This window comes from Haemaphysalis longicornis, unplaced genomic scaffold (assembly GCF_048455015.1).
Source record: "Haemaphysalis longicornis isolate Haplotype H1 unplaced genomic scaffold, Haemaphysalis longicornis Haplotype H1 scaffold_3, whole genome shotgun sequence".
Taxonomy (NCBI): Eukaryota; Metazoa; Arthropoda; class Arachnida; order Ixodida; family Ixodidae; genus Haemaphysalis; species Haemaphysalis longicornis.
Window position 1 is genome coordinate 45,226,456 of NW_027526335.1, and position 20,960 is coordinate 45,247,415.

Here is a 20,960-nt window from a genome sequence, read left to right on the forward strand (position 1 = left end):
CCACAAGGGGGGATTAACCAGGGCTAAATCACTTGTGGAATTTGTGAGGACCTCAAAATTCTTAGTATTTTCAGAAAGACACAGGCCGTAAGATGAAACTTCGTTATGATTACAACCTCAATTACCCATTAATTAGTACCGTTCAGCAATTCAAGCGACCTGAAGCAGGAAGAAAAGCTTGAATACAATTATATATACAGGGTGATCAAAGTTAAGACGACAGGTTTTATTAAAATTACGCGCTTAGATGTGCGTGATGACCACCTCTACAGTGAGGTTATGCGGCAATGGGGACACGGAATTAGGTGGTAAATATTGATGTCGGTGGGTTAATTAACTAAAATTGAATAATGAACTTTCTAGTGGCTGCAGTAAGCTGGCATGCATGTTTATATCGAAAAGTTAGACGCAATCGTGTACCTACACAGCCTCACTTGGTGGAATTCTTCTAGCGCATCCGTACCCCGAGATATTGAACTGCGAAGTTTAAAGGGACCCTGCAACACTTTTTTCAACTTTTTTGAAATCTTAAATGCTTGCAGAGCGTAGTCACCCAACACGCCCAGTACTTACATAAGGGGGTCGAAAAGTACCACAGCCAAAAATTACTGATCTACGCCCATCAGATAACCTGGAAACTCGCTCAAAAGATTTTCCTCTCTTTCCCGGTCTTGACGTTCTTCGACGGCCCGAATTAAGTCACTGAGGCCATGTAGCGGCTGTTAGCCGGTGTTCCTTCAGTTCCAGCAATGAACGCTTTTCGATAGCAACTTTGAAACAAACAAAAGCCACGACAACAAAGCAGAAATGGAAGGCGTATCTGGTGCGACGAGCAAATCACGCAATGCCGCTCTATGCTGGTGATAACTATAGCTTTCGCAGTGGTTCCAGACGCGAAGGAAAGAGTGAAAGCGCTTATCGAAAGTGTTGCAGGGTCCCTTTAAACTTTGCGGTTCGATATCTCGGAGTACCGATGCGCTTGAAGAATTCTGCCAAATGAAACTACGTATAAACACGATTGGGTCTAACTTTTCAATACAAACATGCTTGTTTACTACAGCCGCTAAGAAAGTTAATTAATCAATTTTAGTTAATTGAGCCACAGACATAAATAATTACCACCTAATTCTGTGTCCCCCTTGGAGCCTAACCTCAGTGCAGAGGTGGTCTTCACATAAATCTAAGCGCCTAATTTTAAAAAATCCTGTCGACTTACTTTTGATCACCCTGTATATCCCTTTTTGCATACCCCTAATTTACTTCAATGATAATACAGATTCTTCGGTGCTATCTTTAGGTGAACTTTCTGAGTCCCTAGAGTGGATTGCTATATGGCCTCCAAGCCCGTTTCTCCTGTGCTTTAGCGGCGTCCTTTCCTCCGCCTGACCTGGTGGACGATAGCATTCCCAGAGCTCGTCGACGCCATGGCGAAATTAGAGAGTTTTAGCAGTCCGTCCGTTCCGTGGTGTGCGGAGTTACCGGTTTGACCGGGACCCGTCTGGGCACTTGTGCATTCGTCGCGGTAGGGGGATTAGTTCCGCGGGCCTGCCTTGGCTATGTACGCGCCTCCTCGCCCTTCCTCCTCGCCCTTCTGCGCGCGGAGGCGTAGACGGGTCCCGGCCAACCCGGTAACAACGTAAGCAACGGAACGGACGGGCTGCTAAAACTCTCCATTGACTGATGCGGCACCGGGCCTGTATGGCATTGCTATTGGCATGCTGAGGCTCTTATTTGACGAGGCTCTGAGTCATTTACTGAATATGGTCAATTACTCTGTCCGTAACGCATGGATCCCCGATGTGCGGCGTTTTGACAAAATTGTTCCTATATCGTGTTGGGCAGGGACTCCTGATTGAAAACATCAGACCTATAGCCTTAACGCCGAGTGCTGTTAAAGGAGCACTGACACGAAAATTTTATGTTACACTTTTATTGTTATCGATGCTTAATGGTCTGGCGAACCTGAAACAGCACTTCAAATACTTCAGCGCGCGTTAGTTTATTACATTGAACGACCTGAAAATCGTTTGTTTCAAATTCCCGCGCTTTCATCCCGAACGGCGCATATGACAGAATCCCGGCCTGACCTCACCGCTTTGTGCGGACGTCACCGGCGCCCGCTTGAGAGGGTGTTGCGCCCGCTCGCCGCTCGTGGGGCCGCGCGCGTGAAGTGACGTCATGAGTTTTTTGAGGGTTGAGGGTTATTTATTTTGACGAGGGTTATTTTGACGAGCGCTCTCGCGTCACTTCTTTTGGCGTCATGGGGTGATGTCACGCTGATGCCCATTTGCTGAGAGAGAGAAAAGCTTTTATTAAAAATATGCACGCAGGCCTGTTTAGTCCTCACATTCCAGAGAACCTCTGGTGACGTCTTCAAGCCGCTGCCTGATGTACGCCGCCAGTTGCCTTTGCTCTTCGGTGGTGCTTGTTGAGGACAGCCATCCTTTGTTGGGTGTGTTTGTAGTGTTGTGTATGGGTGTGCAGTTCCAGAGTATGTGATCTTGGTGGAGTATGACGTTACAGGTAGAGCAAGTAGGGGTGGTGTGTCAGGATCTCCCCATATCTTGTGTAATCTAGCTGGAGTGTCCAAGGTGTCTGTTTGAGCTTGTCCTATTAGGGTTGCTTGGTGTCTTGTGAGCGTGTCAGAGAGCTGTGGCAGTTCCCTCCTTCCCGTGGAGTAGTCCTTCAATTTAGGTGCTGTTGGAACCATGAGCGTTTGATTTGGTTCGAAGTTGGCAGGAGCCCGGGCTGCGCCTTCTCGGGCCAGCTGATTAGCTTTTTCGTTGCCTGCCATTCCTTCGTGCCCAGGTATCCAGTACACTGTTACAGATCCCTTGATGCTGTTGTTGATGGCCGTAGCTATGGGTTGTGGCAGTTCCATGCTTAGCAGTTGGTGACAGGCGCTTTTTGAGTCAGTGTATATGTACGTGTGGTTCGTGGGGCTGGATGTGTGGTCAATGGCGGTGGCGATGGCGGTGAGTTCAGCCCAGATGGGTTTCATAAGGGGGATGCACTGCTGGTACTCCAATTTTCCTTTGAGGTCAGCATACGCTATGCTTGCTGCTGTGTCTGTTACTGCTGCATCTGTGAATACGTGGTTGTTGAATTGGTCCGCAGCTGCTCGTTTATCGAGGTATTTGGCTCGAATGCTCCTTCTGACCTTGTTTCGTTGGCAATGCATGTGTCTTGGTATGGGTGCAACTTTGAGTAGGTTGGCCGTGCGTGGGCTGAGACGTTCCAGTCGTAAAACAGGCTGCTGGGGTGTGTACCCTAGACACTGAAGTATCTGTCGCCCTGGAACCGTTGCTTGGAGTCTGAGGTGTTGGCTGTACCTGTGGACAGCTACGATCTCCTCCAGCGTATTGTGCGTTCCTGTCTCAAGAAGTCGCTTGGTGCTGGCATTGATCGGAATGCCTAGCGCAATCTTCGTCGCCTTCCCAATGAGAGCGTTGATTCTTTCTTCCTGGGTTTTAGTGAAGTTGGTGTATGCTGCATGGTACCTTATTCGGGAAATAAGAAGTGCATCCCGTAGTCGTAAGAGGTCGTGTTCCCTGAGTCCATTTTGTCTGTTCGTGATTCTGCGCATCATGTTCAGGACTTGTTCTCCTTGCCGACGTATGTGCTGAGTTGTGGCATGGCCTCCCCCGTCGCTTTGAATGTAGTGTCCAAGTACCCTGATTAACTTTTTGCAAGGAATTGAGACGTTTCCGTTTTTAATGACAATGGGTGGAGGCTTCCATCTTGGGTTATGTATGAGAAGGAGCTCCGACTTTTCCGGTGAGCACTGTAGTCCAATTTCTTCTGCTGCCTTACTGATGTTATCGACTGCCTGTTGTAACGTAGCCTGTATGTGCCGCTCCGCGCGCTGCTCCATCGGCGCGATAAATGAGATCCAATTGAACTATGTTCTTCGCGTCGCAGGCCGCTCATATTTCAGCCAGGGTATTCTGTTGAGTGAAGGAAGCGAACTGTGCAATAATATTAACGTCGAAAATTGGTGTCAGTGCTCCTTTAAACTAATCGAACGGATCTTGTAGCAGCGCACTATGCAATTTGTGTCCAGAGATAATATCTTCAGCCCGAGCCAAATTAGTTTTAGACCTCGCTTTTCTATTTGGAATGCGCATATGGACCTTGAAAGGCGGATGAAACTTGCCCGTCGCTATAACCAGGTTGCCGCTCTAGTGACCCTGGATATTGCAGAAACTTTTGACAGCGTGGAATATCCGGTGTTGTTTTCCAGGTTAGAAAGATTAAATTCCCCAAGGTACATCACAACATGACTTTATGAATTTCTACAAGACAGACACTTCAGTCGGGTAAAGGGTAATGTTTAGTCCTCTCAGAGGGCAGAGAGAGAGAGAGAGAGCGATCTTTAATGAAGTCTGGCGATGTTAGCTGGGCTAAAAGGCCTAATAATAGAGGTGTACCGCAGGGGGCTGTCCTTACCCCTGTATTTAACGTCCTGGTAAGCTCAATTCCCGTGGTTCAGAATGTCTATACTTATGTATATGCCGACAATATTGCGTTTTTTGTTTCAGCATCTGACAGCCAAGCCCTTTACATATCAATGCAGTCATACTTGAATATCATTTCCCCCTTGTTAGACAGTATTCATCTTTCTATATAAACGCCATTAAATTCTATTTATTAGTTTTTCCCTGACAGCCCCCCTGTCAATATCTCTATGAGTAATCGACAGTGCACCATCCCTCAGGTTGACTCTTTAATATATCTCGGGATGATATATACCACATAATACCAGTAATCTAGACTGGATCCCACATATAGCTCTCCTAGCTGCTAAAGGTGCACACGCAGGTGGCATGTTGAGGCGTCTCAGCCATAGAAAGAAGAAAATGCGCAGAGATACGCTTCTTATGATATGTAAAGTGTACGTTCGCCCTATTTTAGAGTTTGGTTGTGTGTTATCCTCTGGATCACCGGCGTATAAGCTTTGTCGTTTGGTTTTTCTGGAGCGGCAGGCTCTTCGCAGCTGCTTAGGGTTACCGAAGTACGCAGCTAATGCTACACTGTATCTTGAAGCGCGCATTCCTCCTCTGCAAAGTGGATTTCGCATACTTACCGTGGAAACCTTTCTGAGAACTTCTGATTCAGGGGCAAACATGCTGCAGCATGTCTTTATTATTGAACCAGGTGCGTTTTTCACGCACCAGTGGTCCAGATCATACTGCCCTCAAAGTACTTTAATACAAAGTCTTGTTTCCCCGTTAGGTGTAAAGATCAACCGTTTGGCTCCTCTCCTTGATAGGAGTACTTCTGTCTCTATAACCCTCCGCGACATTTCCCCCCAAAAAGGCCAAACGCTTTCATCCGCGACTACTTAATGGTCTCCTCCAAGACCATCTCGCCTCCATGCAACCAGAAACTGTAATCTGTACAGATGCCTCTCAAAGCAATAAAAAGTCAGGAATAGGTATATTTTCCCCCTCTTTTAATTGGTCGTTTTCAGTCCGCCTGGCAGACTTTATCCCTATATTCCACGCTGGATTCTTAACCATTCTCTTGGCTCTGTATACGTAAATTGGATGCACCAATTGTGTCCTCAGTTAAAATTTCAGATTCGCTTTCAGTCTGCTTAGCTCTAACTGCCTCTAAAGATACCCCTCTTCAACGCATATTTAAATCGCTCCTTTCACCTCATCTTATTGAAATCCACCTTCTTTGGGTACCTGGGCATGCGGGGATTTCCTAAAATGACGCCGCTGACTTTCTGGCCAGAGTAGCGCTCCCTGGGCCCGTCGTAGATGCCGTTCCGCCAACGTATTTTATCACTGCTGCTAGATATCGCAGGGTGGTAAAGCTACAAGGACAGCTGGAATCAGTTTTATTGTCCATGAGAGATTTCTGCCACCTTAAGTTTTCCTGGTTGTCCGACTCGTGCCCTTAGCGCAAACTAGAGGTCATACTAACGGCCTTTCGCTGTCGACTTCCCCAGCTGAACAGGTAGCTTCAGGAATCTCGTATGGCTCTAACTCCTCATTCTAGTTACTGCAACAAAGAAAAGTCCGTCGACCATTTTGTACTATCCTGTCGACGTTCTACCGGACTCAGGTACCAGCTCCTTGAAGTGCCGCTGCTCAGCCTTGGGTTTGACATATCAGTGCCGGCATTACTTTCATTTGGGCCTTCTGAGGCGGGGATAAGCCGCCGGGATGTTTGCTCTGCCATCCTTAGCTTTATTGAAAAGTTTAATCGAATTCCTATATAATTTGAAATATTTACTCTCACTTTGAATGTTTTATTAAGTTCTTTCTAATTTATCAATCCTAAATGCTTTCGAACCTTGTAAACTTATCTCTACACAGTGCCCGTAATTAGATAAGTGACTTTTGTCCTATCCAACCTTTGCTGTTTGGCCGATCTCCTAATTGGGTCTCTGCCGTACCCTAAAGAGCAACAACATCGACAACAGCAAGTCAGCTGTGAGGGCTCTCTCGTGGCCGACATGGTGTACATAGTGTAAATGCATCGCTCGCATCTTCCATGGTTCATTCCCTGTGCCCTGACGCCACGTAACAATATTAGATGGCGTGTATTGCCCCTAAAAATGTCTTCTCAGCAATGTATCGGTGTTTAGAAGTGAAGCCTACTTTACGGAGGTCGTTGTAGGCTTGGTCTTTGTAAACCGACATTCCCACACTGTGTTTTGCGCAGAAAAGCCTACTCATAAAGAAATTTTGAAAGCAGTGGAATGAGAAAACCGACGACAATCAGGCCGCAAGCGCCAAGCGTAATCGCGATGCCCGCCGGGACCCCGATTACCTTGAGGCCGAAAACGCAAGACATCGGCGTGGCTACGATCGCGCCGAACGCATCACCGTCGCCCCGGCGCGTTTTGAGGGGGAGTTTGGGATTAACCCATTACCCACACATCGCTTCGATAGTTATACAGCTTCACAGAGTGCGATGACACAGATTTTTTTTCAAGCGGGCTAATTACCCTTCATTCATACTATGGCCTAGTGGCTTCCGACCACTCTTTGTGAGGCGCGCGAGGACTTGAACCACGTATTATGTGAGTGTACGCGGTATAGAGCAGCTAGAACGTCCCTTTTAGTGTCCTTGGGGCTTCCGTTTTCTAGAGGACTAACTCTAAGCGCCGTGCTAGGCCCTTGGTCGAACTCTAAACGAGCATCTCGAGCGACAAAAGCTCTATTGTCTTTCCTGCGAAGCACATGACTTGACCAGACTCTTTAAACAGGACTCTATTAGTGAGCGCAACATCTTTATCACAGTCATTATCATCATCTCTTCATCGATTTCATTTTTTTATAGATCTGGTGTAGCAAGCTAGGCGCCTTGGCCAGGCTAACCTCACCAGTATCATTAAAGACTATTCTCCCTCTCTCTCTCCCTCTCTCTCTCTCTCTCTCTCTCTCTCTCTCTCTCTCTCTCTCTCTCTCTCTCTCTCTCTCTCTCTCTCTCTCTCTCTCTCTCTCTCTCTCTCTCTCTTCTCTCCACCGAATAAGCCCGTTAACCCGCTACATATTTTTTGGGACAATGTAGCCAACTATTTATTACTGGAACTGTATACGTTACCCCAGTTGACACCGCCGCATACTAGTTTTACACCTGATGTCTTTCTCGTGGTTTGGATCAGCGCTGGTAATAGTAATTCCTGGCACCGGTTCAGTGCTACTGCAGACTCAAGGCTGCGAGCGAACTTTCCATAACCAGCACCTCCCTGCGCTCACTACGATGTAATCCACAAATCTCAAATGGCTCAGATATTCCCCGTTTATTCGCATTCATTACTCGTCACAGTCAACCCCCGAATACGCGCTCAAACAGTCCGCGAATAATTTCATAGATGCCGTGCCTCTTTGTCTGACTCCTCTTTTAGGGAACTTATCAATTTTTTAGGAAGAGTTGCTGTGGCCATTCATTGTTGTCGTACTTGAGCGTCTTCAATTTATTGCTCTCTCGATGCTTCTATGACTGCGGTGATTTCATTGAATAAAGTGCTTTTTTCGAATTCTATAAACTCCATGCACGCAAATTTGTTATCGCAGATTTCAGAATTGATTTGTTGGTCATGTGAATGTGGTCTATTTTCGAGCATCATTTTTTAAATGCAGCCTGCTCTTGAGGCTGATTGTAAGCCGCATAGCTTACAAGCTATGCAGCTTGTAAGCAACACAGTGCGCTGATGGTTCTCAGCGCACTGTGACCACACCCTCCTCAGCGTAATGCTATAGTTGGCATTCGTCAAAGTGAGTGGTACCTTTAGAGCCTTGAGGCATCTTGGCGATTATTTGAGTGTTCCTAGTACACTGTCTCCCCATCCTTTAAAAGATTGAGCCACCGTTATTCAGTGTCTTTTGCCACTTTCATTGTCTTCACCTCATCGAACTCCTTGTCACCTCATTTTTAGCATGATTAGAAATGATCTCTATCGCGTGCAAGTGCGTATATAATATTTTTGTGACTTCAACAATCCCACCATTTAGTTTGCTAGGCTGCCACTTCCTCCTCTGAGGGCACGCATTTTGCCTCTGCCAATTGCTAGTATCTGAGCTCTTCTTAAGATTACCATAGTTCGCGAATCCTTGCCATGATGTATGAAGCCACGTCGGTGTCCGCGCTGAGTTGGTCCGGATGCGGAACAGTAAGGATGCCTCTGTCCTCTTCGTTCCTTTGGTAACACAAGGTTGGTGTTGTGGTCGCCAAAGAGATCTGAAGTGTTCCTTAATGATGGTTTTTACAATTCGCCGTCCGTCTGGAGCCACTTTCAGGAAACGAGTACAAGATGTCGCTACACGGGTCAACTTGTCCGCGGATTCGCTACCAAGCACTCCGACATGGGAAAGAACCCACTGGAGGCGAACTGAACCTTGTTTCCTCACCTCTGTGCGCAGCGTGTTGTGTATCAGGGGATATCGGACATTTTCTTATGGACTGCCGAGAGCATGCGATGGAGAGGTTAGCTTTGTTTAAGGAACTTCGAAGGAGAGCCGCTCCGCATGACTCTTTGGATCATATATTTTTTCCTATAGGACATTAGATCACCAGGAGAGACACTTTTCGCCTGATCTTCGGGTTTTTATGTGACACACGCCTCAGTGCCTCCTGGTCATTTCCCGCGCTTAGCGGCATTAAGGTGTTGATCGGGGGAGCAATTGCCGGAATATCACGCAAGGCTAGATTCACCCGTTAATAAACATCATCACCACCACCACCACCGCCATGTTGTATATAAAAGATACCCGCCACAATAGCACTCCAGGCTCTTGTCTTCAAAGCATGTAACCAAACTTGGCACCCCGAGAATTTTTTCTCTTCTTGGCAGCCCCTAACACCAGGTAGACGGACGTGGAGCGGACGGCCCCCTATTTCACATGGTTGATGGATGCCCCTCCCACCGCCTCCCCAAACCGAATCATTTCAACTCTCCCGAGCTCTGGTGTCACGCTCGGCCCAGCTGGTACCTGTCCGACGAGCCTCGGCTGGTGGAGCGGGCTGTAGTGGCTGTCAAGGTGTATGGGCTCCTAGACCGAGGATTCCACCTCTTAACGAATACATGTAAATATTACCAACAATAAACAAATTAAACCCGATCCACTCAGTGTAAACGCTGTCGGAAGTTCAGAGCAGTGATTCGCCATAATGGGTGGTGGCGCCGTTATCCGCTCACTGCTACCACCCATCACGCTCTTTGCCGCCCTGTCTCACTCCTCTCTTGATGAATATGCAATTCAAATTTCCCGCCTTCGCAGTGCTCGTGTGCCTCCAGCTTGAAACTTCGCTAGCGGGAGTGCTGTTCTTTTTGTGCTTGCTTTAATTTCCTATGCTGGAGCCTTTCTGCGTCATTTAGAACGTGCCATTTTTTTCTTGCGCGGCCGCTTTATTCGCTTACTATTGTAAAAACCAACCCAACGAGCGTTCTTATCTAAATGAATGCGGGGGCTGCCGGTTATATACACATATTTTGCCTGAAATGTACCTGCAGTTTTCTTTGCTCTAAACAATAGGGAGATGTATGACAAGCGCCAGCGGTTCACGACGCTTGAACGGTTATGACTATTTAAACCGAAGCCTCAGCGTGACTCTCTGACGCCGGTACAGAAGGCTCTACTTGGGTCCGTTATCTCGCTGCGCCACCTGATTCCGGCAGTCGGTTCACATCGACCGTTAGCGAGCTACGACGACAAGGCCAGCCCACAAAGGGCTCTGTCTGCACTTAAAATGTTTATCCTCCTCCTCCTCGATAGGTCCGGCCGATCTATTGCCATCTACCTTTAAAGGGTGCTCCACAGCAAGCAAAGTTATGCTGCGGTGAAGGTTGAATACAGAAGTGAATGCGCTTTGTTATAAAGAATGCACGAAGCCCATTGATGGGAATTAGGTAAGTAGAAAAGGGAAGAAAGGGCATTCGACTGAAATTTATTGTGCGATCATAGGCCTTTCGTGGGTGTCGTCTTCGTTCTTGTGTGCCGCCTAAAAAGCATGGTAAGGCTTGCTCTATAGTGCTTTGTAGAGACCACTGTCTAATGCGTATTGTCCTATAGCTGCGAGTAAGGATGCGCTGCTCCGGAGTAGCTGTGAGTGCGCGTGAGCGTTAGATGGCAATCGCCATTTATCAAGCAGGGCGGCTGTACCCTTTCCAAATGTCGGACAGCGCCAGATTAGAGGGTAAAAGTTAGGCGTTGTAGCCTGCCCACAAAAGGTGCACCTGGGTACCGATGTGAGGAAAGTGGCACCGTTATAACATTTTCCATTTTCGGATTACGTCTGGGGCGCATATATATATATATATATATATATATATATATATATATATATATATATATATATATATATATATATATATATATATATATATATATATATATATATATATATATATATATATATATATATATATATATATATATATATATATATATATATATATATACATACATACATACATACATATATATATATATAACTAGTGGCCAGAAAACGTGTTCTTTCCCGCACTCTCATTACAAAAAACGGCTGTAAAAGGCGTATATGGTGTGCGTGATGCCGCCGTTATTTCTGGAGCTAATACCACGCGCTTCATTTGCGTCTACAATTCAGCATCATCCCATCCATGACTACAATGACAAATAACCAGTTATTTTACACGGAGCCATGTCCCAAGCAACGGTGGTATTTCTGAAACGGCCCGTGTAGATAAAAGCTCCAATCACGCAAAAGAAATGCGCAACGTGAATATCTGATATCAGTGTTTGTTCATCCGAACTGGAACGTCTATAGGCATGTTTATTGAAATGTGCCGATGCTTTACAACGTACCAATTGTCTTTGGCCTTCACTGAAACCATATTCATTGAAATATAACACGCCTATTATAATATTCATGATTAAAAATCTACCTGGCCGGGTAGAAAAAGAAATACACTCAAGCAATCGGTTGAAAATATCTACATCCTTTGCGCGCATATTTTCTCAACTGGCGCTTGTGAGGGTCTGTAAATGTTGCACGTTTTACGCAAGTTTTTATGATGATTTACTCCTTTCGCCGCCACTTGTTCGAGAAGGTTCGCAAAACTTCTCGCATATTTGTCTTTCATAATGACTTGGACGCATCGTAACTATACATTTGTCAGCTTCCGTAAGTAGGCGCGCGAATTCCGCCATGGCTGTGGCGTGCGTGTGTCGCACATGCGCTGTTCCGGCGAATTTTTACCTCGCCTTTGCGGGGTTGTTTAAGGGGCCATGCTGACAAAACACGCGTTTGGTTCATTCGAAAGATTGCCATGATAGAATCACACTGACACCGCTTTTAATGTAAACTGCGCTCAAATAAGCCATATAATTACTAAAAAAGGGAATGGCCATGCGACCCACTAGCTCGTTTCCCGCAACAGAACCTATGATGCCATACGCCCAGCTCTGTGATTGGCTGAGGCAGGCAAAAGCAAACGCAAGTTAGGCAGGGCTTATAAGCTTGCCGAACGAGCTATTTTCACTTAAATTTAGGGCACATTCTTTTTATAGCCGTAAGAGTGGTGGGGTAAACAGTGGAAGTTACGAAAGTACACATAAACATAGAAGTACCGATGCGTACTGCTGTTGATATACTGCGCGCACTATGCTTGTTTTAGCTGTACAGCAGTGCGGCACTTTGGGGTTGCCTCAGACGACAGTGACTGATTGGCGTAAGAGACGGTGTCTTACAGGGCCATATTTCTCGAAGGAACACCATGTTTCACAAAACGTTTATTTTCTACCTTAACAAAAACAAGCCAGGTACAAACACGGCCAAAAACAAAGCAAAGGCAGCAAACGGCCCTGCGCAGTATGGTGGCGCCATCTAGAAGGACTGACGGTAAACAAGGCTCAGCCGACGGCTGCCGAGCCTAATGGCGCACTAGGCTTCGCTTGAAGACCTGTTCTGGTGACGTAATTGCAGACGTCACGAAAACACGATTTGGCGGGAGAAGCAATATTTTAGCTTAAATTGATTATTTCCTCAGTGAATAAAGCATCTTTTGCTTCCTGGCAAGCGCTGGGGACTATAAAACACGAAATCTTTCGAATAAAACAAACTTGTATTTTGTCTGCGTGGCCCCTTTAAGTTAAAGAAGACATATTGTGGGTTGCGTATGCTTTAGATCACTGAGGAGGCTCGCGGAAACGTAAGGGTAGCCCCACAACGACGAAACGTTTCTTTCCCCTCGCTTCAGCCTCACTGTATATTTTCCGGACATTGCTCAAGCTATAATCAACGAAGAGCGATTAATCGTGGTTTGTAAATTTTGCCTAAACAGGAAGAAACGTTTTTATGGCCCTGGCAAACCGTGGATCATATCAGAACCAAAAGCGGGCATAATTATTCGCCTGCTTGTTCTGGTTCCTGTCAACTGCTTTAGAGAGGGCAGCGAAAGGGAACTGAGGTACGCCGATCTCTTTATTTTCTGAGGTCTGTGCGCGGGACGGGGACAGCAAGGACATGCCGCTTAATGACGCTAGCGGCGGTCTCTGCTCGCTATGGACTTTGGTGGTGTGTCAGGAAGGGAGCAATGGGCACTTGACGCGCTCTAGGATTCTTCAGATGCCGTGGTGGTAGAGTCACCGCGCAGCTGCAGCAGTGGGTCCTCGCAGGTGACGGAGGCCTCTGGGATGATGAGTTGCGGCGGAAGTCCTGTTGAATGAGGCTGTATAGAGAAAAAACAAGCAAATGCCGTCACGTCTGGAGCATGGTTTGGTACTGCGTCAATGGGGGTTGAGACGCTACTGAAAACAAGTACGAATAGACAATTAGTTTACATCGCTTCTGCTGATTTGAAGGATTAGAACGAGCTAACACCAGAACATAACGATGCTGGACGAAGTACGCTGGACGAAGAACGAAGTACACAGTACCGGAGTACACAGTAACGCCCCGTATTCCTCGTACTCTGTTCTTGTGTCACCTGATTTTAATTCTTCAAACCATGAACCAACATGCCGTTTTCAACTTTGCTTCTGCTGAGTCTTCGCAAGGCCAAGATTCGGCATTCCGTTCGGGCCGGATAGGTACAGACCCAGCAGCTCTTGCCAGAGTCGTCTCTCTTACACACACACTTAGCACAATCTAGTCGTTCGATTAGAACGCTGCCGATGTTCTCTTCATGGCCTCCGAGATCACCGTGCCACCCCTGCGTGCGGGTCATCTAAGGGGCTCGGCCTTCGTGGCTTAGAGAAAGAGCCTCTGGTTTTCGCGCTGACGGCCTTGGTTCGAGCCCACGCAATTATAAATATTTTTAAATTATCCTACAGGACAGTTCTGTACCTACCGGTGAACGGAATGTTGCAGCCGTCTGCCTTGTCTGGTATGGTCGTCGAAGCTTGAGGTTTAAAGGGGCCATGCAGACAAAATACAAGTTTGTTTCATTCGAAAGATTTCGTGTTTCATAGTTCCCCCAGTGCTTGTCCGGAAGCAAGCGATGCTTTATGCACTGAGAAAATAACCAGTTTAAGTTCATCATTTCATTCTCCCGCCAAATCGAGTGCTTTCATGGCGCCTGCAATGACGTCACAAGAACAGGTCTTCAAGCGAAACCTAGTGCGCCACTAGGGTCGACAGTTGACTGTGGAGTCTTGTTTAGCGTCAGTCCTCCTAGAGGGCGCCACTAAACTGCGCAGGGCCGTTTTCTGCCTTTCCTTTGTTTTTGACCGTATTTGCACCTGGCTTGTTTTTGGTAAGGTAGAAAATAATCATTTCGTGAAACATGGAGTTCGTTAGACAAATATGGTCACGTACGTAAAGCACCATCGCTTACGCCAATCGCCCAGTGTCGTATGAGACAACTCCAAAGCTCCGCACTGCTTTGAATCAAAAACAAGCATAGTGCGCCCTGTACCAACAGCAGTACGCATCGGTACTTCTATGTTACTTTCGTAACTTCCACTGTTTACCCCCACCATTCTTAGGGCTTTGAAAAAAATATCCCCTAAATTTAAGTGCAAATAGCTCGTTCGGCAAGCTTGTAAGCCCTGCCTAATTTGCATTTGCTTTTGCCGGCCTCCGCCAATCGCAGAGCTGGGCATATGACATCATATGTTCTGTTGCGGGAAATATCTAGTGGGTAGCATGGCCATTCCCTTTTTTCCTAATTATGCAGCTTATGTGAGCGAAGTTGACGTTAAAAGTGGTGTCAGTGTGATTCTAACTAGGCAGTCTTTCGAATGAACCAAACTTGTGTTCCGTCTGCATGGCCCCTTTAAGTGTGCCGGTTCCAGAGTGCCCAGTCATGGCGTTGCACTGGCACTGCTTCTCGTAATTCTGACCAAGTGTTTTGATTCCAAAGAGCCGGCGCATATGTTAGCGCGCTGCGCGCCTCTGGACAGTGAACTTTCAAGATCAGTGGCCCTTGTTGCCGGAATTTCAAATCCCCTTTGGCGCCGAGTGCGCGTGCATACGTACGGACTCACTCTTTGGGGCCTCGGTTCTCGTTCGCACGGGCGTAGCTCAGTGGAGCAGGTTTTCTCTGAGCAGGGCCTGCTGCAGGCGACTCTTGTGCTCCCGCGAGGCATCTTCCCGCTGCGCCTCTTCTTCCTCGCTTTCCTCGTATTCCTGCGTATCCGCCAGAAAGCGCAGGTAGAAAGCGTTCTTATTTGGCTCACCTCGGGCAGATCGAGGCCCGTTGCTTAGGCTGCAGTCCCAGCTGTCAGGCTTAGGAGCCAGGATAATCCGTGTAAACGGTGCAGGGAATGACTATCAATCGTCTGTAACCACGGCTCGATCGTCCTCTGTGACATACGCAACTACGTATCGGCTATGTGCAGGCTTAGAAATAACCGAAGGGTCCAATCAATCACTTTCCTCGGTAGAATACAGCTGCAAGTAGCGAGGTAAATGCATGCAGTGTGCTCGCGGGGGAGATTTAAAAGTGCTTGATAAAACAACAATAAAATAAAAGAACAAATAGGCAAGCAACAGAGGGATAAACCAGACACAGAAAGCGCACGCACACCCAATATGCGTGATGCGGGTTTTCAGGGGCATAATCAGCGGACCTAGTTCTCACTGCCTCCCTCATTGTTATCCTGTTGTTGTGTTTCTTCAAAAAAACATGTTTTTGATGAAAGCCCATCGAGGAACTACACTGTTGCACATCAGCCGCGCGGGTCAGGGGAACTTACGGGCACGGGGTCGAGGACCTCGTGCGCCAGCTGCTCGTCGTCGTAGCGTCGACGTCCGTTCCTGGCCGCCTGATAGGCGGGCTGTTCCCGCGTTCCGCTCAGCGTCATGAAGACCGCGTTCAGCGAGCCGACGTTGTTCTGGCCGAACTGCACGGAGAACACGATCTGTAGTACGTTCCGGCCGCAGCAGTTTCTTTGTCTTTGAACGTTCAGTTTGCGTTTCAGCCTCTCGTGGCTCATCGATCGAGTTACGAAATGCGACCCCCTTGCCTTGGTAGACCTGGACAGCTAGTAGCTGTTGCTAGTGGCTTCTATAGATGGTATTCACTGAAAAGCTTAGCTGTCAACTTCTTCGCTTGGCACACTGGAAACGGCCACGAACATGGCCGAAGCGCCACGGACATGGCGCGGCTTGTGCCACTGCGCCCGCACGCCGCAGAAAAAAAAAGTAAAAAAAAAGAAACACCGGCGTGCGCTGTCTGCTTCGTTTCAACCCGATTCTCAACGGCGGCGTCAACAGAGATGTTAATCATTAAACAAAGTTGTTAATCGCACTCACATTAGAGTCGAGGCATTACTTTGCGTTCGGTGAGGGATTCCGCGGAGCCCGACATAAGCAGTGACGGTGCACACACATGGTTGCCCGCACGCGTGCCTCGCCAATGAATACAACCTATAGGTGTCGGGCTCACCTTGTCTCGAATCACGAGCGTCCACAGGCCTCGCGGGTTCTCACCCCAGAGGTGCACCGTGAGAAAGGACCAGTTGTGGAAGCCCTGCCCCGTGGTGTCCTTGGCACGACGGTAGAGCAGCACGCTTTCCGTGCCTGCGAACGGGTTTGGGAAGCAAAAAAAGTCGAGGGCTAGTATTCGCGCACGCAGTATGCACGAATATATGGTAAGTATAACATGCACGCATGTAGGATAAAGGTATGACGTTTTACAACATTAACGTACAAACTCACTTTAGCCTCGCCCACCGCGCGGCTGCTGCAAAATCCAAGTACTGTAAAGACAATTCTTGCCTAATGAAATATTTTGGAATGATCTGCTGCAGATTCGTTATCACGTAAGCACGGATCCGTTCTTCGAGTTCTGTTGAGATACCTTGCTTTTGTGTTCTGCCGATATACCTTCGTTGCTTTAAATGCTTCTTTTGACCCCTGCATTTATTATATTATTCCACTATGCGGAGCGCTTCCTCCCCGAGGCCCACGCTCCGGCGCTCGGCCGCTGACATCCTGCTCGCTCACAGCGAAAAAGCGGCGCCCCTCTCCGGAGGCTTGGCCCATCACAGAGGCTAGCTCACCGGCGGGCGAGCGCAGGTAGGCGTCCAGGGCGCCCCTCTGCGAGTACTCCAGGTCGAGGTGCACCTGCACGTGCTCGAGTGCCTCGAGGGGGCAGTTCTGCGCATCGAAGGCCAGCTGAACCTCCCTGTCCCCGTCGTCCCCCCCGGAGGAGGCCATGGACCGCGGCAGCGTCCAGGGGGCCTCGGGACTCAGCAGGCACCGGTCCCGGGGCCCCACGTTGGTCCAGTTCAGGGCGGCCTGCACGAGCGCGACAGGCACAGAACGCTTCTTAAGCTACTGATTTTCCAAGGTTTAGAACCAGTGCACGACTGAAAATGCTTTAACATGTCGTAGCACGGCATCACGGCAAGTTTACTGCTGCGCCTAGCGACAGTACGTGTTAAGGCGAAAGACTTAAATGCCCCATTACACGAGAAACCGGGATCCGGTGGCGGCGTGACAGAAATATGGTCCTAAAAACGGTCTGCAGTGCAAGAAGAATAAGATCAAAGGAAATAATGTTTGGCGCCCTAGGATTTGAACCAGGGGCATTTGAAATGCACTAGCGGTGAGTTGCCGTACCGGGGCGCCGTCGGCCGACAGCGGCGTCGCAGCAAACCGCGGTTGAAGGCCGCACCGGCATACTATTCCTCCCTCCTCCCCTGTCTCTGGTCGAATCCACATGCAACGCCATCCTCACCAACTACCTATTGTTGTCGTTGTTTTTGTTGTTTGCGGTTTCAGAAAAAGGAAAACGAAATGAAGTTCCCTGGGGAGCTCGGCAGGCAGCTCGCCTCAACGCCACCTAGAAACGGAGTGAGCAGCGTTACATCCTGTATGTGGCGTTGCTCACCTGTATACAACACACTGCGGGGGAGGATAAGTAGAGGGAAAGCGATACCCTCCCCTTGTCTCTTTTCCTCATCCACCTGCAAGGCATACATCTGGTAGACCGTGGTAATGGTAGACCGCTCTGAACAGGCCATCACCCGAGCAACAGCAAGCCCTTGTGACGAGAGCCCCGAAGCAGCGCGGACTCGTGATCTCCTGGACCACGGAGGGTGGCCACCCTCCACAAGCTTACGCTTCATAGATGTTTATTAGTAATTCCACTCTTACAACTACTACTACTGCCACTGCGTCGAACGCTGCAAAAGACCAATTCTCAGCCGGAACATTTATTTGAAAGGCAATCCTGTATGGGATACGTGACAGATAGGACGGGACGTGACGCACTGACCTGCACCATGGCCTGAGCGTCCAGGAGGCCGAACCCGAAGCGGCTGTTGTACAGGAGGCCCGCAGCGTTGCGCTTCCAGCCACGGTTGGAGCTGAGCGGTGCGAAGTCCGACGTCCAGGCAACCAGGTGCTGCACGTCACGCCAGCCGAGGTTTGGGCTGCAACAGACGTCCCGCATGAGACGACGCTGTTCGCGAAGCTTTACTCGACCGCCTCTGACTCTTGCGCTAAGTCTCTGCAGCCAGTCCTCTATTGGTAAGGCTTGGGTGACGAGGCTAAGGGGTGCCCGACGGAAGCACCAAGCATATTTTTAGCTGGACATCCTAAAGCAGCTAGCGATAGCTTTTAAGTGCAATGCACTTCTTAAGCGACCCTGAGCCTGCGTCCACCGGCGATGTCCGCGCACGTGGAGATGGGCGCGCGCAGCCTGGCCGCTGACATGGCACATACCCACGTGGGGGATTGGCCAGGAATCTCCTCGTCTTCCTTGGCAACGGGGGGAGATGGGCGCGCGCTGCCTGGCCGCTGACATGGCACATACCCACGTGGGGGATTGGCCAAGAATCGGGCGTGAGAAGGGCTAATGCACCTGCTTAAAGGAGTACTGACACGAAATTTCAAAGCTGAGATCCGCTCTAGCAATCAAGTTCAACGACAACACAAATAGGTGGCTGTGAATAAATGCATCTTTCTTTCTTTGTAGTTGTGTGTGTGTGTGTGTGTGTGTGTGATCTCTCTTTCGCGAACATTACCGAAGCGCGCAAATTCAACTCGTGCATTCGCACTTTCACATTCTTCCCCTCGGGGAAATGCGGGGAATTTTTTTCTTCGCTCCCCTATCTCTGTGATATTATTATTTAGCGAGGGGGTTATTACGTTGTACGCAGTCGATTCCGTTTTCACGTTGAAACTCGCCCTCATCTTTAACACATTACAGTCATTACAATGTTTACACATGACGATGCTTACACACGACGATTACACATGACGATTACACACGAAGATGCTTTTTTGAAATACCACAAGAGAGAACACGTAAGTGACGATGCTTCAAATGATATTGGAAGTTTCGAGTCCCTCGAAAGCATTGACGTCACTTGGTGGAAGGTTTGTTCGTGTCCATCGTACACTAGAAGCACGTTATACACAGAACGCTGAATTCCGAAAAAGGTAAAAAAATGATGTGCCTTGTTCATTATCCTAGCCTAAATAGGCCACGCAGACAAAACACAAGTTTGTTTTATTCGAAAGATTTGGTACTGTATAGTGCCCCCAGAGCTTGTCTGGCACCAAATTATGCATTATTCACAGAGAAATTAAGCAATTTAAACCATCATGTTGATTCTCCCGCGGAATCGTGTGTTTCGTGACGTCTGCGATTTCACATCCAGGGTATGTACTGAAGCTAACATAAGTTTGCGGACTGGGCTGCAGCGAACGGCGGAACGCCTTGTTTGCTGTGAGGCCTCTTAGATGGCGCCATTACACCGCTCCGGACCGCTGTCCACCCTCGCTTTGTTTTTGACCGGATTTGTGCCTGGACAATGTTTGTTACGGTTGATAGTACTCGCTTCGTGAAACATTGGGTATGCTCGACAAAAAGAGTCACAAAAGACAATGTTGCTTATGCCAGTTGGCCAGTGTGAGCTACACGCGCCGGACGGCTATGCAGCCATAACCGGCATAGTGCACGCGGTACGCGCCGGTGCTTCTATGTTTACTTGTGCAATCGTAACGTCCATTGTTGACCCCACCATTCTTACTGGTATAAACAGAATATGCATTAAATTTAAGCGCAAATAGCTCGTTTTTCAAGATTATAACTTTTGTTTAACTTGCGTTGGATTTTGCCGGCCGCAGCCATTCGTAATACGTCATAGGTATTAGTGCGGGAAATGAGCTAGTGGGTCGCATAGCCATTCACTTTAGCTAATTATATAGCTTATTTGAGTTAGGTTTGCGCTAAAAATGGTGTCAGTGGTATTCTAACGAGGAAATCTCTCTAATGAGTCAAGCTTGCGTTTTGCCTGCGTGGCCCCTTTAAAGGAATACTGCCGCTCTAGGAAGGCACGAACTCTGCCTTTACTATCTCGCATGCCCCACGCCATTGTCGGAATTTAGAGCCCCGTACAGTCAGAGCATGAATACAGCCAGCCTCGAGTGCAGCTGCGCATGGCGTGCGTGGTAAGGAAGTGTCCTACTTGGCCTGGAGGACCAGTGCCACGATGCCAGCGGCCAGCGGCGCCGATGCCGAGGTGCCCGTGTGCTGCGTCGTACAGCTGTTGTGCAGGTCGGAGGTGGCCTGCGAGAGGAACAGAGCCACGAGATGATCACGAAACGTCCCCTATACCGACGGCGAAAAAGTCGGCGTGAGCAATCACTGCAGCAGAAGACGCCGTTACGTATCAGTCGGATGTTCCTTTTGTAAAGCGCGGTGCTGCTGGCAGCGTAGACGCTGTTTTGTAGCGTGAGCTATACACTGGCCGTGGTTGAGCAGTTTCACGTGGCTCCTGGAGAGCCGTGCTGCGCATGCGCGAGGAGCAGTGACGTCTCACGGAGCACAGCTGGCGCGCCAGAGCCGCCGCCGCCGCCGCCTCCGCGATGGGGTTGGATTGGATTGGATTGGATTAAATTGTATTGTATTGTACTGTATTGTATTGTATTGTATTGTATTGTATTGTATTGTATTGTATTGTATTGTATTGTATTGTATTCTATTGGATTGTATTCTATTGGATTAAATTGTATTGTATTGGATTGGATTGGATTGGAAATCGTTTCAGCAGCAGTAA

General features: G+C 48.3%; 1 protein-coding gene across 2 annotated transcripts in view; it reads right to left on the reverse strand.

The window, feature by feature from the left end:
• Window positions 1–11,285: 11,285 nt before the first annotated feature.
• Window positions 11,286–20,960, reverse strand: part of LOC144174376 (neuroendocrine convertase 1-like) — a 40,962-nt gene continuing 31,287 nt past the window's right edge. The window contains exons 10-16 of one of the 2 annotated variants that reach the window (XM_077703048.1): window positions 20,370–20,470; window positions 18,170–18,326; window positions 16,950–17,187; window positions 16,334–16,467; window positions 15,642–15,788; window positions 14,923–15,072; window positions 11,286–13,171 (exon numbers count right to left, since the gene is read on the reverse strand). In XM_077703048.1, coding sequence (XP_077559174.1) covers window positions 14,968–15,072; window positions 15,642–15,788; window positions 16,334–16,467; window positions 16,950–17,187; window positions 18,170–18,326; window positions 20,370–20,470 — 882 coding nt within the window. In that variant the 3' untranslated portion in view covers window positions 11,286–13,171; window positions 14,923–14,967. The remainder of the gene's footprint in view (window positions 13,172–14,922; window positions 15,073–15,641; window positions 15,789–16,333; window positions 16,468–16,949; window positions 17,188–18,169; window positions 18,327–20,369; window positions 20,471–20,960) is intronic. The other variant, XM_077703047.1, reaches the window with a different exon arrangement.